Raw genomic sequence first — 15,473 nt, forward strand, 5'->3', positions numbered from 1 at the left:
TAAACACAAATAAAACTATTACTTAGATTTAACAACTATTAACATTGTAGTGTATATGCTTCATTACAAGTGAAACATTTTAGATATCAAGATATTTAGCTGCTCCACAGAGATAAATTATAGATATCAAGATATTTAGCTGTTCCACAGAGGATTTCAGTATGCATTTTTAAAAATAAGGCAATTTTCCCACTTCATCATAGAAACATTTTCATAGTTAACAAAATTAATGATAATTCCTTAACTTTTTATCTTGGAATTTTCAAATCTGCAAAAGTTGAAAAAATAGTACAATGAACACCTATATATCCTTACCTAGATTCATCAATTAATATCCTGCTACATTTGATTTCTTCCCCAACTTCTGTGTATGTATGTGTGTAAGAGTGTATGTGTACACACACACACACACACACCACAAACACACACTTTGCCCTCCTTTTGGCTAAACCATTCGAAAGTAAGATGCTGTGGGCATCAACATACATTTCCTAAGAATCTTATAGCTTTCATCTTTCTACATGTATATTAATACATGTATTATGTTTGATACACATAGCATATATAACATGCTAATATACATATTATTGATATATAATATATATTAATATTGATATACATTAATACATTAATACATATATATTCTATAATATAGAAATAAAACAAAAAAGTGGTAAAAAAAAATTAAAGAATTTAAAGAATTCTTTTATGTCCTTGAAGAAAGCCATATGTAGTTGACAGTCAACTACATAAAATGAAGCAAACAAAAAATTTCTGCAAAGGAGACACTACCATAAGCAAAGTCAAAAGATAACTAATTATTGAATATGCAAATGTGTACAGAACATATAATCAGAGTTCATAAAAAAGGAAATACAAATAATTTTCAGGATATCAAAAGAGCGGCCAGGTACAGTGGTTCATGTCTATAATCCCAGCACTTTGGGAGGCTAAGGTAGAAGGATTGCTTGAGGCCAGGAGGCTAGCCTGGGCAACACAGTGAGACCTCATCTCTACCAAATAATAAACAGCCAGGCTTGGTGGCATGTGCCTATTATCCTAACTCTTCAGAGGCTGAGGTGGGACGATCACTTGAGCCGGGGAGGGTGAGGCTGTAATGAGCTATTACTGTGCTACTGCACTACAGCCTGGGTGACAGAGTGAGACCCAGTCTCAAAAAAAAAGAAAAGATATGCAATATCATTTTTCATAAGAGGAATACAAAATAATGCAATACTGTATTACCTCAGATTGACAAATACAAATGTTTAGTAATACACAGTGTTGCACAGTTTCAGTATGGTAATACATACTGTCACAGATTTGTCGTGGAAGTATGAATTGACAGAAACACCATGGAGGGTAATTTGGCAATTCATAAAAATCACACATGCATATATTCTTTTGTGCTATGTGTAGCTGGTGGAACAATTCCACTTTTGGAATCTCTCCTACAGTTACACTTGCACATATAGAAAGTTATAAAGTACAAGGTTATTCACTACTTCACTAGTAAAGTTTGTAAAAATAAAAGACTACAAATGCATGTTTATAAACTTTTGGACTGGTTCGATAAATTACATTATATCCACACACTCTGGCATAAAAAGAATGAAGACCTTTAATTACTTGTACAGAAAGACCTGCGAGTTATATTAACTGGAAAAAAAAAAAAATCCAAACACCAAAAAAATTTCTCCTATTGGGGTTAAAAAAAAAAGTGAACAGGAACATGTACTTTTTTTGCTTTTATATGCACATTATATGCATGTAAAATAGAAAGCTGGATGGCAAGAGCAACAGAATAGAAGGGAGATTATTTCACAACCTTTTGTAGTTTAAAAATAATAAATATTAAAATATTAAAATTTTAAATAAAATTGATATTCAAATGATTTTCTTTGAAACAAAGTTAAAAGGTCATTAAATTACACATATCAAAAGAAAAAAGAAACATACCTTTGTGGCTTCCATTATAATTTTGTTAATTTTCTCTTTATCTAATCCTTCCATTCCTGCTTTATTATCATTAAGTCCCATCCTAAGCAGAAGATCATCTTTGTAACTGTCATTCTTTTCCTTTGTGCCATTCATGGTATAAGCTTATCTGAAAAAACATAAAGATAAACACTGCTTTTAAAACCATCTGTGGCCAGATGCAGTGGCTCACGCCTGTAATCCTAACACTTTTGGAAGCCAAGGCAGGTGGATTGCCTGAGCTCAGGAGTTGGAGACCAGCCTAGGCAACATGGTGAAACCCCATCTCCACTAAAATACAAAAAATTAGCTGGGCATGGTGGCGTGTGCCTGTAGTCCCAGCTATTCAGGAAGCTGAGGCAGGAGAGTTACTTGAGCCTGGGAGGTGGAGGTTGCAGTGAGCCAAGGCGGCACCACTGCCATCCAGCCTGGGCAACAGAGTGAGAATCGTCTCCAAAAAAAAAAAAAAAAAACCATCTGTTGGAGGGAGGGGCGGGACACCATGCACATCCATTATGCATCAACAAAAAATGTTTTTAAAACATTAAATGACATAGAAATCAGCAAAACAAAAATTTAAATGACAGTTAAGAATTTTTAGCTACTAAAAATTATTACTCAGATTTTAAAAATTGCAGTTGACTCTTAGACAACACAGGTTTGAACAGAGAGGATCCACTTATATTTGAATTTCTTCCGCCTCTGTCACCCTTGACAGCAAGATCAACCCCACTGCTTTCTCCTCCTTAGTTTATTCAGTGTGAAGACAATGAAGATGAAGATCTTTATGATCCACTTCCACTTAGTGAATAGTAAATATATTTTGTCTCCTTTATGATTTTCTTAATAACATTTTCCTTTCTCTGGCTTTTTTGTAAAAATAGAGGACAGGATACATATAACATACAAAATACGTATTAATCAACTGTATATCTTATTAGTAAGGCTTCCGGTTAACAATAGGCTATAAGTAGTTATGTTCTTGAGTCAAAAGTTCTATGTGAATTTTTGATTGTGCATTGGCAGGGTCCCTAGCACCTGTGGTGTTCAAGAGTCATCTGTACTATCAAAAGATTATGATATTCTTGGAAGGAAGAAAGGAATTAGCATTTTCTGTATGCTCTGTTCTAGCTACTATGCTTAGGGGCACTACATTTGAGGGCCATAATAGCCTTGAAAAATAGATATTATTCTGCACACAAAAAGATAACAAACCTGAGACTTAGAACATGTCTGTTGACACAAATTTGCTCATAAGTGGCAACACATGTGTTGGAACCCAGGTATCAGTCAAAAACTTAAGTTTCCACCCAGATTAAAACATAGTTTAGAAATATGGAATAATACTTCCTCTACTACACATGTTAAGCTCAAGGGCATTTATTATCAACGGTATGCAGATCTCCATTTTTAAGGAAATGAAAAAATACAGAAAAATATTACCTAGAAAGTAAGTCACCTCTAAGGTTAAAAAAATCCTTTCAAGTGATAATTCTTTAATATCTTTATATACTTCTTTATAGTTTACCCTCACATACATTAGCTTATAAAGATATTTTACATCCATGCAAAACAGATCTGGTTATTCTCATATTAGGGAGAAAAAAATGAGAACTTCAGCAAGATTAAATGGATTGCCCATCTGTTAGTAAGTAGAAGAATTGGGATTTGAATGCAAGCCTTCTTATTTCAACTCTGATGCAGACTCCATGACATCATGGTTGCCTCCAATTTGGGGTTCATGTATGCTACAAATAAGTGGTCAGGTGAACAGTTGTCATGAAGCTACAACAAATTATGATTGTGACTTATTTGTATGATTTAGAGAGGGCTCATTTGCTTCACTTTGCCTTGAGGATTTTCCCTTAACAATGCTGCTTCTGTTTTTGGCATCAGAAAAGAATAAAAAGAATTTTGGGACTGTGAATACTGTGGCTATTACTGGTAGTTCCACTAGGAAAAAAAGTGTACATCTTGGTAGTTCCCAAACTTTGCTGCACATCAGGCCCTCTTGGAGAGCTGTGATGCCAAAGCTCATATGATACCAAATAAATCAAAAGGTATGGCAGTAGGCGCTACACAGAAGTATTTTAAAGAGATGCCCAGGTAATTCCAATGTGTCCCAAAGTACAGGAACCACTGGTATAGATGTTGTTTCGCAGTGCCCAGGGAAATATAGGCTAGTTTTTTGTTTTCATCATTTGATTTTTGTTTGTCTTCAACTATCATATTGAGTCCAGCCTCCCAAGTAGCTGGGACTACAGGCACACACCACCATGCCTGGCTAATTTTTGTATTTTTAGTAGAGACGGGGTTTCATCATGTTAGCCAGGCTGGTCTCAAACTCAAGTGATGCATCTGCCTCAGCCTCCCAAAGAGCTGGGATTACAGGTGTGAGCCACTGCACCTGGCTGTTGATGATTTTTAGAGACAGAAGTGGGATGCCCAGGCTGGACTTGAATTTCTGGGCTCAAGTGATCCTCCCACCTCAGCCTCCCAAATAGCTGGGAGGCTGCACCTGGCTGTTGTTGTTTGTTAGAGATAGGAGTGGGATGCCCAGGCTGGACTTAAATTCCTGGGCTCAAGTGATCCACCCATCTCAGCCTCCCAAATAGCTGGGATTAAAGGCACATGCCACAACTCCTGCCTGTCTTGCCCTTTAAATAATGAAATGATAAAAGGTAAAGAAATACTATTAATGCCTTCTCCTTACATATGATACATTAATGCCTTAGCCAAAAAAACTGAGAAGAGGCTGGGTGCGTCATCTCATGGCTGTAATCGTAGCACTTTGTGAGGCCAAGGCAGGGGCATTGGTTAAGCCCAGGAGTTCAACACCAGCCCTGGTAACACAGTGAGATTTCGTCTCTACAAAAATAAAAATCAAAGTAAAAAATTAGCCAGGTATGGTGATGTGCAACCTGTAGTCCAAGATACTTTGGAGGCCGAGTTGGAAGTTTCACTTGAGCTTGGGAGGTCAAGGCCATCATGCCACTGCACTTCAGCCTGGGCAACAGAGCAAGAACCTGTCTCAATGAAACCAAACCTAACCAAAAAAACTCTTAAGAGTTGGTTTTGGTGTTTGAGTCAGAAGAACTAGGCTACCGGCAATCCTGGGACAAGGCAAAATTGTGATAGGTAGTTTTTGACTACCTTCCTGCTTACTGATACCTAATTACTATGAAATTTTTGTCCAGTTTCATAGGCATATGTTTAATATCATCTACATGCCAGTGACTGACAGGTTTATAGCACCAATCCAAATACCTGTCTGACATTTCAAGTTTAACATGTTTAAAAGTAACCTTTTAATCTGCCTCCATCCCCTCCAACCAGCTCCACTTCTGGCCTTCCTGGTCTCAACTGAGGGCAACTCCAATCCATTCCAGTTGCTCATGCAAATAACCCGGGAGTCATTTTTGACCCCTCTCTTTATCATATACCCACATCCAAACTATCAGGAAATCCTGTGGGCTCTGCTTTCAAAGTCACCCTGAATTTAACCACTTCTCATTCTCTTCACTGCATTCACTCTCACCTGAACCACCATTATCTTTTGCTGGATTATTGCAGTAGTCTCTTAAATAAGTCTCTCTGCTTCTGCCCTTTTTTTTCCTATAGCCAATTATCAACACAGTAACACAACGGATTGTTTCAAATCACAAGTAAGATCATGTCATTTTTTCTGCTGAAAACTGTACAGTGCCATTCATCTCACTTGAGAATAAAACCCCAAGTCCTTAAAATGACCTTTAAGGCCCTGTGGAAACTGGATCCCTGCTACATGTCTACTCTCCTGTCTGTCTAATATTCTGCCTTGCACATTATTCTGCAGCCACGCTGGTCTCTGTGCTGTTTCTCAACTCTCTGAGGTACACTGTAATCTTGAGGTCTTTTTGCACTGACTATGTTCTTCTCCTGGAGGGTTCTTATGCCAGATGTCCTCTTGAGTAAGCTCCCACATCTCCAAGCCTTTGCTTAAATGTCAATGAGCCCCTACCCGGATCTCCCTCTTTAAAATTATAGCCTAATTACCCCTCTCACCTGCTCTTCCCAATGCCCTGTTTTTTTCACAGCTCTTTCTAAGGTATGTTATGTTTACTGTCTATCTCCCCAGTGAAAATGTAAGCTCCATGAAGACAGGAAACTCATTTTCTTTTTTTCTTTTCAATGATATATCCAAAATACCTCAAATAATGCTTGGCATAGGGTATTAACAAATAATGCTTGGCACAGGTATCAACAAATACCTTGCGCAACAGGTATTTGTTGAATGAACAATCTCAGTTTATATCATTTTTCTCATTCTCTAATTCACAAAGCAAGATCACATAATCACAATAAAAATCACGAGAAAAATTGTTTTTTTGAAGCTAATAATTTAAAAACACTTGTAGTGTTTTCTTGTTTCAACATTAAACATGTAATGATAAGTATATGTGATAAATAACCTCCCAGTTTACAAACCTTACTTTCCTCAGATATTTGATGTGCAAATTGATTTATCAAAGCCTTTAAGGGACTTGTATTAGAGTATTTAAGAGTCTACTTTACATTTATTTTTATGGAGATTATGTTGTATAATTTACTTGATTAAATCCTTTTCTTTTTTTTTTGAGACAGAGTCTCGCTCTATCGCCAGGCTAGAGTGCAGTGGCACAATACCGGCTCACTGCAACTTCCGTTTTCTGGTTTCAAGCAATTCTCCTGCCTCAGCCTCCCGAGTTGATGGGACCACAGGCACACACTACCACGCCTGGCTAATTTTTTGTATTTCTAGTACAGATGGGGTTTCACTATGTTGGCCAGGATGGTCTCGATCTCTTGACCTCGTGATCTGCCCGCTTTGGCCTCCCAAAGTGCTGGGATTACAGGCGTGAGCCACTGCGCCCGGCAATCCTTTTCAACTATTTGTAAACCAAAGAAAAAACATTGGACAACAAAGGTAATAAACAACATACTGAGGTTTAATATATTGGGATCATTATGAGTTTCTTTTAGCACTATCGTTTATGTCACTGTACTCAGCCTGCTTTTGTTTTTTATTGGTTAGTATTTCTTTTATTTTTTCAGATTTCCAAAATCTCTCATTAGTCCTGATTACCCTTGTTTTTCCCATTAGTTCTTCAATGAGTTTCTTTTTCTAGAAATCCTTAAATTGAAAGTGAGCTCCTAGTAGAAACGATCATATAATACCACAAAGTATAATGATTTTTCTGTATTTTCCTGGAAAAGAAGGTTTCGTTCTATTTCATATGGCAAATAATGTAAGTTAAGTGCCTAGTATAGTATCTGGCACCTAAGTGTTCAGTCAATAGGTGTCATTACTATTAAAGTTAAGGCCAGGCCATGTATAGTGGCTCAGGCCGGTAATTCTAGAACTTTGAGAGGCCAAGGCAGGAGGACTCCTTGAGGCCAGTAGTCTGAGACGACACTGGGCAACAAAACAAGACCCCATCTCCACAAAAAATTTGAGTGAGCTATGATTGTGCTACTGCATTCCAGTCTGGGCAACAGTGAAACCCTTTCTCTAAAATAATAATAATAATAAAACTAAGCCAAATGTGTATAACTGTGAAAATCACTGGTCTCACTTTTCCTAATTCTCTCCCTTTACAATGAAGACCAGAGACTATACAAGGCAACAGGGTACAGTGTAAGTACCCCCAAGAAAAAGCCAAAGTTCACAGATATTACAGATGAATTTTTGTTTTGTTTTGCTTCCAAATTAGTGTTTTTCCTATGATCATTAGGCACTATCATATCCAAAGTCCAAAATCCTATGAATGGACATAACTGTGACTTTATAAACAAGTTTTTTTGAAGAGGAAATGATCAAACATTTTTTTTATTGCATTTTAGGTTTTGGGGTACATTTGAAGAACATGCAAGATTGTTGCATAGGTAGATCAAACATCTTTATAGCCTGATCTTACAGAATATAGTTTGTTTAACTTCAGCTCAGAAGCACAGAGTAATACACAACTCAAAGGAACAAACTCTGAGCATATTGGTCTAAAAGGACGCTTTCTCTGAAAATACTCAAATTCTTTCCAGTCTCATTCTACCACTGACTACTCAGGTTACTAGTTAAAAATATAAGGCACAGCAGTGACTCATGCCTGTAATCCCAGCACTCTGGGAGGCCAAGGTGGGTGGATAACCTGAAGTCAGGAATTCGAGACCAGCCTGGCCAACATGGTGAAACCCTATCTCTAATAAAAATACAAAATTAGCCAGGTGTGGTGGCACACACCTGTAGTCCCAGCTACTTGGGAGGCTGAGACAGGAGAATCGCTTGAACTCGGGAGGCAGAGGCTTCAGTGGACCAAGGCTACACCACTGCACTCCAGCCTGGGCCAAACAGAACGAGACTCCGTCTCAAACTCCCAAAAAAAAAAAAAAATATATATATATATATATATATATATGCGCACACACACACACACACACACACACACACACATATACGCACGTATTTATACACACACATATAAGGCAAACTTTTGTTTCTGGTGGTAAAGATGGAAACCTAGGATTTTTTAATTTTTAATTTTTATTTATTTATTTATTTATTTTTTATTGCAGTTTAGGTTTTGGGGTACATGTGAAGAACATGCAAGATTGTTGCACAGGTACACACATGGCAGTGTGATTTACTGCCTTCCTCCCCATCACCTATGTCTGGCATCTCTCCCCATGCTCTCTCTCCCCAACTCCCCACTCCCTGCTGTCCCTCCCCTATTTCCCCTCAACAGACCCCAGTGTGTGAAGCTGATAGACTGGACAGGGAGAATGTGGCATGTATACACCATGGAATAGTATGCAGCCATAAAAAATGATGAGTTTGTGTCCTTTGTAGGGACATAGATGAACCTGGAAACCATCATTCTCAGCAAACGGACACAACAAGAGAAAATCAAACACCGCATGTTCTCACTCATAGGTGGGTGTTGAACAATGAAACTTAGGATTTTTAAGAAGGAATTCCAAGGAAAAAGTTTTAGTGTGGTAGGGGTCCTCCTACCTATAAAACGCAAATAAAACTATGTAGAAAATATCACACTGTGATCAAAGTCACCTGGAATTAATCTACCAGAAAATATGTAAAGTATACCAAAAGTAATAAGAGAGAAGGGGGGGGAAAAAGGGAGAGAGAGAGGTAAGAAGTATGAATATGAAAAGCTAAACTACAGTAAGTTCCTACGTGGAGCTTGCTTCCTATTTCTAATACACTGTAAATAATCAAATGTAATAATTTCTTCAGAAAACCTTTATTAAACTTAAGAACAAATACTATTTTAAATCTCCCAAATATTCAAATATTTAATACTTTGAACAGATTAAGTAACCAACACAAAATTTCAGACTGTGATTAAAGGTTCTTTTTACTCTTCATAAATACAATGAATCAAATTAGGAATATTACCCTACATTTAAAGTAGTAACTTTCAAACCAATACATCTTATATGATCTACTTTAAAATTTACTTTTTCAGTTTCATTTATTGTAAAAATACTTTTTGAAATTTCAAGAAAATAAAAAATCACAATCTCAAGACTTTAACACATTATTTTTCCATGTTCGTCAGTTATTTTACAAACAGATACATGAAAAGAAACATGGAAACAATATGGCCACAATTTTTACATGACAGGAATAAAAGTAGAGGTGCAACTTTGAATTTTTAGCTTTAGCTTTTAATATTTTTGCAAAATAAGAGGCAAAAACTTTCAAAAATATTTTAGACTGGATTTGAAAGATTTTCTCATTTATATGTGTCACTGAGAGAAATAACAGAAATAATGAAACCCCACATAGATCCTAAACCAAGAATATATATGCTAAAAGAAAACTCAAGTTTTTTACCGGAGACAGAAGGTCTGTCTTGTGAGAACCATGCCTATATTCTCTTCTGACTTTTTCCTTTTTCTATTCATTTAATTGGTTCTAATGAAGAAGAATGGGACAGAGGGCAATTTAAAAACCTATACTCTATTTCATCCTAAAGACATTAAATTCACTTTTATAGAACAATAAGCAGAAATTATCTTCTTTTGACAGAATGAAGATATCCTGATATAAACATATTACCTACTGTGTCAATTCAGAGGCAAATTCCCCAAGCCCCAAGTTTTTAAGTTTCTATTTGGGTGATGAGTTACATATTTTATAAAAATTCTTCCAGGTTCTTTAAAAATGAAACCTTCAACTCAGAAATAAACATATTTAAGACATTTAATAATTGTGAAAATTTAAGTTTTTATCTTATAGAAGTTGATTGTTTCTTGGAATGTTGACTCAACATGAAGGAGATAGGCTCGGAGTTTATTTCTTTGGGCACTAGATATCAGCAAAAATATCTATCTATAAAAAAGGGATGCTAAACAGACTAATTTTGTTTCAGTAAAGTGCACAGGTCTTAGGGGATAGTTCATACTATGTCCTTAGAAAAGGAGAAACCGTTTCTCCTGTGGTACCTTTTTTGGTGCTGTTATTTTTTAAGTTCTATAATCTAGAATATTATGATTTTAATATAAAATTAGGACTCAGGGCTGTGATTACAGCACTTTGGGAGGCTAAGTGTGGAAGGACCACTTCAGGTTAGGAACTCAAGACCAGCCTGGGCAACATAGTGAGACCCTGTCTTTATAAAAAAATAAGCAGCCAAGTGTGTTGACATGTGCCTGTAGTCCTAGCTTCTTGAGACCCTGAGGCAGGAGGATCACTTGAGCCCAGGAGTTGGAGGCTGCAGTGAGCCATGGTTATGCCACTGCACTCCAGCCTGAGAGCAAGAGTTTTTAAGAGACAGGGTGATAGGACCTGTGTCTTTAAAAAAAAATTACAACAGAAGCCAGGATAATAGGTTAGCATTACACAAGTAAGAAACTGAGATATTGTGCTATTTATCTTTACACTCCACTTCACACTATTGGAAGGAAGATATCTAATAAAATCAAAAAGAATTGTATAAGCTATTATTATTTTCCTATCCTGGAAAAATGATCCTTTCAATTGTCCCCTTTGCCAAACTGCTCCTAAGTTTCTTCTGAGTTCTAACCTTGATATTGTTTCTTGATCCACTGCTACTGAATTTTTAGTTTTCTTACAGCTCTAATAGTGTATGGTAGGGGTTTAAAACTCCGTAGCAACATAACTCTGTTCAAATGAAATTTTAGATAAAAACCTCAAATATTTTCTTAGATTTCTTTTCTACTAATGCTACTCTACAGCTCTTCTATAACTTCTTCATATGTATTCTATCACTAATATAAAAGAATAAATGGATAGCCTACAAAAAGAGGAACACTCATAGTAACCTTCATTGATTTGATTCTCCAAATTCCTTAGAAGTATGTACGCAGGCAGGATGTGGTGGCTTATTTCTGTAATCTCAGCCCTTTGCAGGGCTGAGGTGGGAGTATTGCTTGAGCCCAGGGTTTTGAGACCAGCCCAGGCAACAGAGTGAGACCCCCGTTTCTACAAAAAAAATTAAAAATTAGCTGGGCAGTCCCAGCTACTTGAGAAGCTGAAGTGGGAGTAACTCTGAAGCCTAGTAGGTCTAGGATGCAGTGAACCATGAAAGTGCCACTGCATTCCAGTCTGGGTGACAAAGTGACACTCTATCTCAAAAAAAAAGAAAAGAAAGAAACAGAGTAAGAAGTATTTGTGTGAACACTAACATATTGTTACCAACTCAAAGACTGCAATAACAGTTTCAAATAACAGTTGTTTACTATTGATGAATTTTAAAAGATGGTTTCCACAAGTAAACTCTGAAAATCATTGTTATCTTCCTAGTCATATCATACATGCCCAAATACCAAAAACAAAAAAAATGAAACATCTCAAAAACACTGCTTCAGAACTTGCCAAACATGGTAAAAAAAAAAAAAAAAACACCAGCAAGAAGTTCTGGTCTTAGAGTGATTAAGCCAAAATGATTTAGAAACATACCCACACACCTTCCTCCTGCCCAATAAATTAAAAAACAAAAATCCTTGATAAAATTTTTTCCAAGATCATACTGGTAAAAAAGAACTCTACTTTTAAAATACTGACAGTCAATTTGGAAACTATTATTAACCCTGTGCTATAAAAATACACTTATACAGCAGAGTGCGGTGGCTCATGCCTGTAATCCCTGCACTTTGGGAGGCTGAGGCAGGTGGATCACCTGAGGTGAAGAGTTCGAGACCAGCCTGGCCAACATGACAAAACCCCATCTCTACTAAAAATACAAAAAATTAGCTGGGCATAGTGGCGTGGGCCTGTAATCCCAGCTACTCAGGAGGCTGAGGCAGGAGAATTGCTTGAATCCAGGAGACGGAGGTTGCAGTGAGCCAAGATTGCGCCACTGCACCCCAGCCTGGGCAACGAGAACAAAATTCTCAAAAAAACAAAACAAAAACACTTAAACCCATATCATATAAAAAGCATCTGATACTAAACAATGGCATCTGGGATTTATACTAAATTAGTAAAAATATTCTCAATTGATGAGACGAACGTTAGTTTTTTAGAATTTAGTAGGTTTTCTGGTCTTCACCAGAAAGCTCCCACCACCCTGCCCCTTCAAAAACTGATGAGGTGATATCTCTCGAACCTTTGAGATACCATAACTTGGTTTTTATTTGGTAATTTTTTTTGAAGTTTCAAAAAACACTAATGGAAGGTTTATGAAAAAGAGCATGAGTTATCACAATATGTGGTTTATGTTAGCTTAATATGTGGTTTATGTTAGCTTAATTTTTTTCATAAAAGAAAAAGCAGTCCAGATTACTAATAACTTTTTTTAAATTAATGAGATCTAAATATGCTGTTTAAGAAGACTTTTAAAAAGTTTAGCCCCACAGAGGCATTATGATGTACTGCAAGAAGTATATGCTTTGAAACCAGATAGACCTGGATTTAAATTTAAACTCTGAAACTTAGCTAGCTGTTAGCTGTGTCTTCCTGGGCAATTTAAGTTATTTCAAAGACTATGAATCTTGGTATTCTGGTTTATAAAACTTACTTTCCAGGGTTGTTGAGGCTTAAATGTGTGATAACATGCACCTCATAAACACACAATAAGCATATATTAGATGTGAATTCTCTCCACTCACTTTCATTCTTACTTATTTCTCTAAAATGTGATCAAGCCCACAGGGCTGGCTGCAAATTAATTAGCATGTAATAATTGAGAAATCACAGAACACCAACAAAAATCTTTATTACTAAATAAATGACAAGTGAAAAAATATCACCCTCTATCCACTGCCACACACACATACACAAAGTACCAACTAACTTTAGGGAAGTATGAAAGAACAAAAGGTACCTACCCCATAAAAATGCATTCACTTGTCAGGTTTCATTAATATCAAGTGTTTTCACAAGTATTCTAGACAGTCATAGATGTGACTTTTAAATCAGTCATTCCAAGCACATTATGACAATGCACTAACACAGTTAAACATCAGGAGATCAAATTCAACATTAGGTATTAGTTTCAAAATTTATATGTCTCTAAATTTGATTTTTTTTTTTTGATTTTTTTTTTTTTTTTTTTGAGACAGAGTCTCACTCTGTTGCCCAGGCTGGAGTGCAATGGTGTGATCTCAGCTCACTGTAACCTCAACCTCCTGGATTCAAGCAATTCTCCTGTCTAAGCTTCCTGGGTAGCTGGGATTACAGGCATATGCAACCAAGCCTAGGTAATTTTTGTATTTTTAGTAGAGATGGGGTTTCACCATGTTAGTCAGGCTGTTCAAACTCCTGACCTCAGGTGATCTGCTCGTCTTGGCCTCCCAAAGTGCTGGGATTACAGGTGTGAGCCACTTCACCTGGCCTAAATTTGGTTATCTTAATATGTTTTTTTAATTTAAATTAAACTAAAAAACCTGGATTTGAATTTTAGGATAATGTCAATGTTAAAGCTCTAAAAGCCAAGAAAAAGTCTTCCTTTGTTGGTTTTGGCTATGTGACTATAACTTCTAAAAGGTCAAAATAATCATCTTTATTAAAAGGCAAGAGCTTAAATTTATCAGATCAGAATTTTAAATCACAATGGCATTAGCATATTGGCAGAGCTCACTGAATTAATATTTTTGAGAAAAACCACTTGCCCAATGCCAATAAATTGTTTAAGGCTAATTTTGACACTGCTATGTGCACACGGTATAGCATTATGAAAATTAATAAAGTGTTAACAGCAACCTCCAACATATAAAGCACTTATTTCTATACTACAAAATGCACTAGAAAATAAAATTTGAACTGCAAAGAAAATATCCATTTTCTAACACTACTAAAATAATTACTTTCAGTAATACTTCACAGGTGCTAGGAAAAGCAAGAAAGATACAACAAAATAATGCCATAATGTGTAATTAAGAGACTTGCTTCTGGCCGGGCGCGGTGGCTCAAGCCTGTAATCCCAGCACTTTGGGAGGCCGAGGCGGGTGGATCACGAGGTCAAGAGATCGAGACCATCCTGGTAAACATGGTGAAACCCCGTCTCTACTAAAAATACAAAAAATTAGCTGGGCATGGTGGTGCGTGCCTGTAATCCTGGCTACTCAGGAGGCTGAGGCAGGAGAATTGCCTGAACCCAGGAGGCAGAGGTTGCGGTGAGCCGAGATCGTGCCATTGCACTCTAGCCTGGGTAACATGAGTGAAACTCCGTCTCAAAAAAAAAAAAAAAAGAGACTTGCTTTTAACAAACAGAATATAGCAGAAGCAGAAGTGATGGAATGTAACAACCAAAAATGAGTTAGGTTAGTGGGACCAAGATGGCAGACTAGAAGCAGCTTTTGTGTGCTGCTCTCACAGAGAATAAGCAAAACAGCTAATGAACACTGATCCTGCAGGCTGATCAGCTGAGAAACAATGCTGAGATCTATCAAGGCAGCAGGGGAACACAGAGAGCAGGAGAAATGAAACTAGGTACCCTGTCTGGGCTGAGCACAGAGCCAAGAGAACCTAACCAACACTGGAAAGGGTGACTGAGGCCTCAGGGAGATTCACACTTTCTGCAGGGTCCTGTGCAAGACAGTATGGGAGATTTTCCCTGGCCCCCTCATCTCCTCACTCCCCACGCTTCTAGACTGAGGCAGAGAGCCACTAGGATGTTTGGCAGAGGCAACTCTGAAGTCCAAGGGCCTCCACATGCCTTGGGCCCTGGAGTAGACCAGCATCAGTTTTATAGCCCCAGTAGAGGTCGCAGCTGCAGTGCCTGAAAGCATTAAGATTGTTCTACTACTCCTTGCTGGATGGGGCTCAGCAACAGTTTCCAGCCCAGTGGTCCTGCTTCAGCCAGAATTTGGCCAGCCACTCCACCTACCCCTGTCACAGGTAGCCAGGCAAGTAATGCTTGCTAGAGCTTCTAGCCCAGCAGTCCTGCTTCTATGTGAACTCAGCTGAAGGATGCAGCTTCCTGTCATTCCAGGAAACACAAGGACAGCAGATTACATGACCCCACCTGCCCCTGCCACTGGTAGCCAGGCAAGCA

At 37.4% G+C, this 15,473-nt stretch overlaps 1 protein-coding gene across 3 annotated transcripts in view; it reads right to left on the reverse strand.

Moving 5' to 3' along the window:
* POLK (DNA polymerase kappa) overlaps nucleotides 1–14,597 on the reverse strand; it is a 66,224-nt gene extending 51,627 nt beyond the window's left edge. The window contains exons 1-2 of one of the 3 annotated variants that reach the window (XM_032278075.1): nucleotides 2,655–4,207; nucleotides 1,960–2,101 (exon numbers count right to left, since the gene is read on the reverse strand). In XM_032278075.1, the coding sequence (XP_032133966.1) occupies nucleotides 1,960–2,094 (135 nt within the window). In that variant the 5' untranslated portion in view covers nucleotides 2,095–2,101; nucleotides 2,655–4,207. Of the gene's footprint in view, nucleotides 1–1,959; nucleotides 2,203–2,654; nucleotides 4,208–14,573 lie in introns of those variants that run through there. The other 2 variants (XM_032278092.1, XM_032278064.1) reach the window with 2 other exon arrangements.
* Between the last annotated feature and the right edge of the window lie 876 nt (nucleotides 14,598–15,473).

This window comes from Sapajus apella, unplaced genomic scaffold (genome assembly GCF_009761245.1).
Source record: "Sapajus apella isolate SASKATOON/1434 unplaced genomic scaffold, GSC_monkey_1.0 scaffold1, whole genome shotgun sequence".
NCBI lineage: Eukaryota > Metazoa > Chordata > Mammalia > Primates > Cebidae > Sapajus > Sapajus apella.